At 47.6% G+C, this 892-nt stretch overlaps 1 protein-coding gene across 1 annotated transcript in view; it reads right to left on the reverse strand.

Moving 5' to 3' along the window:
- LOC104625979 (chromosome unknown open reading frame, human C5orf45) overlaps nucleotides 1-601 on the reverse strand; it is a gene marked incomplete at its 5' end in the record, with an annotated part of 3,349 nt that extends 2,748 nt beyond the window's left edge. Inside the window, one exon of the mRNA XM_010293772.1 lies at nucleotides 504-601. Within this exon, the coding sequence (XP_010292074.1) occupies nucleotides 504-601 (98 nt within the window). The remainder of the gene's footprint in view (nucleotides 1-503) is intronic.
- Between the last annotated feature and the right edge of the window lie 291 nt (nucleotides 602-892).

An 892-nucleotide genomic window follows, 5' to 3' on the forward strand; every position in this document is an offset into this window, starting at 1 on the left:
CTAAATAAGTCTTTTTATCAATAGTAGCAGCTATTCAAGAGATTCACAGTGTGAAACCACTGAATGGCAGCAGTTAGTTAGCAACGGCTTAGAGGGCAGGATGTTTTCTCTCTGAGGATGCGCCTCTGCACTGCTTGTCAGTCTGTAAGATGGACATCTCAGCTCATCAAACAGTAAATAAGAAAGACCAATTAAAACAAAACCAAACAAAACCAAATTTTGCAACTATTGCATATATTTGAATGGGTAAAGGTCTGACCAACACACATTATTGATCGACTAATCTGAAAAAAAATCCTTGTCAAAAGGAACATGCCAGGACAATAAACCTAACAAATACCTTGTGCCAGTTCTGTCGTGACCTCATAGGAACAAGTCATGGCTTTACAACAGGACAGAAAACCCTGTGAGCTCCAGTTAGGTAACAGGCACCCCACGTGTGAAGACATGCATCAACTGTAGCACATCAAAAGAAACAAGCAGGTAAAGATTAAACACTCTACCGAGATGTCCAACCAACTGCTTCCACTGCCTCACCCTGCAGCAAGTTTAATTTCTGGACGTGGTGCCTACAGTCCAGGCCAGACCCTTGGCCGTAAATCTGAAAAACAAACAAACAAACAAAAAACCCAAGGCTTAGGGAACAGCCAGAAAGAAACAGCACGAAGTGAGGCTCCACCTCAGGTAATTCTGAAGTGCTAACTAAAGTTAGTGCACGTGGCTGAGCGTATGATGTCCTGTGTAGGGCTAACTGCCACACTGGGCTCCCCCCTGGCACCCTACAGAGCTATCCACCACCACGCTGGGCTTCCCATTGCCATCGCACAGGCCTCCCTCCCGGCCCGGCCCGGCGGGACTCGGCAGCGGTCTCAGAGGCGCCTCGCCGCGCGCC

This window comes from Phaethon lepturus, unplaced genomic scaffold (assembly GCF_000687285.1).
Source record: "Phaethon lepturus isolate BGI_N335 unplaced genomic scaffold, ASM68728v1 scaffold52728, whole genome shotgun sequence".
Classification (NCBI taxonomy): domain Eukaryota; kingdom Metazoa; phylum Chordata; class Aves; order Phaethontiformes; family Phaethontidae; genus Phaethon; species Phaethon lepturus.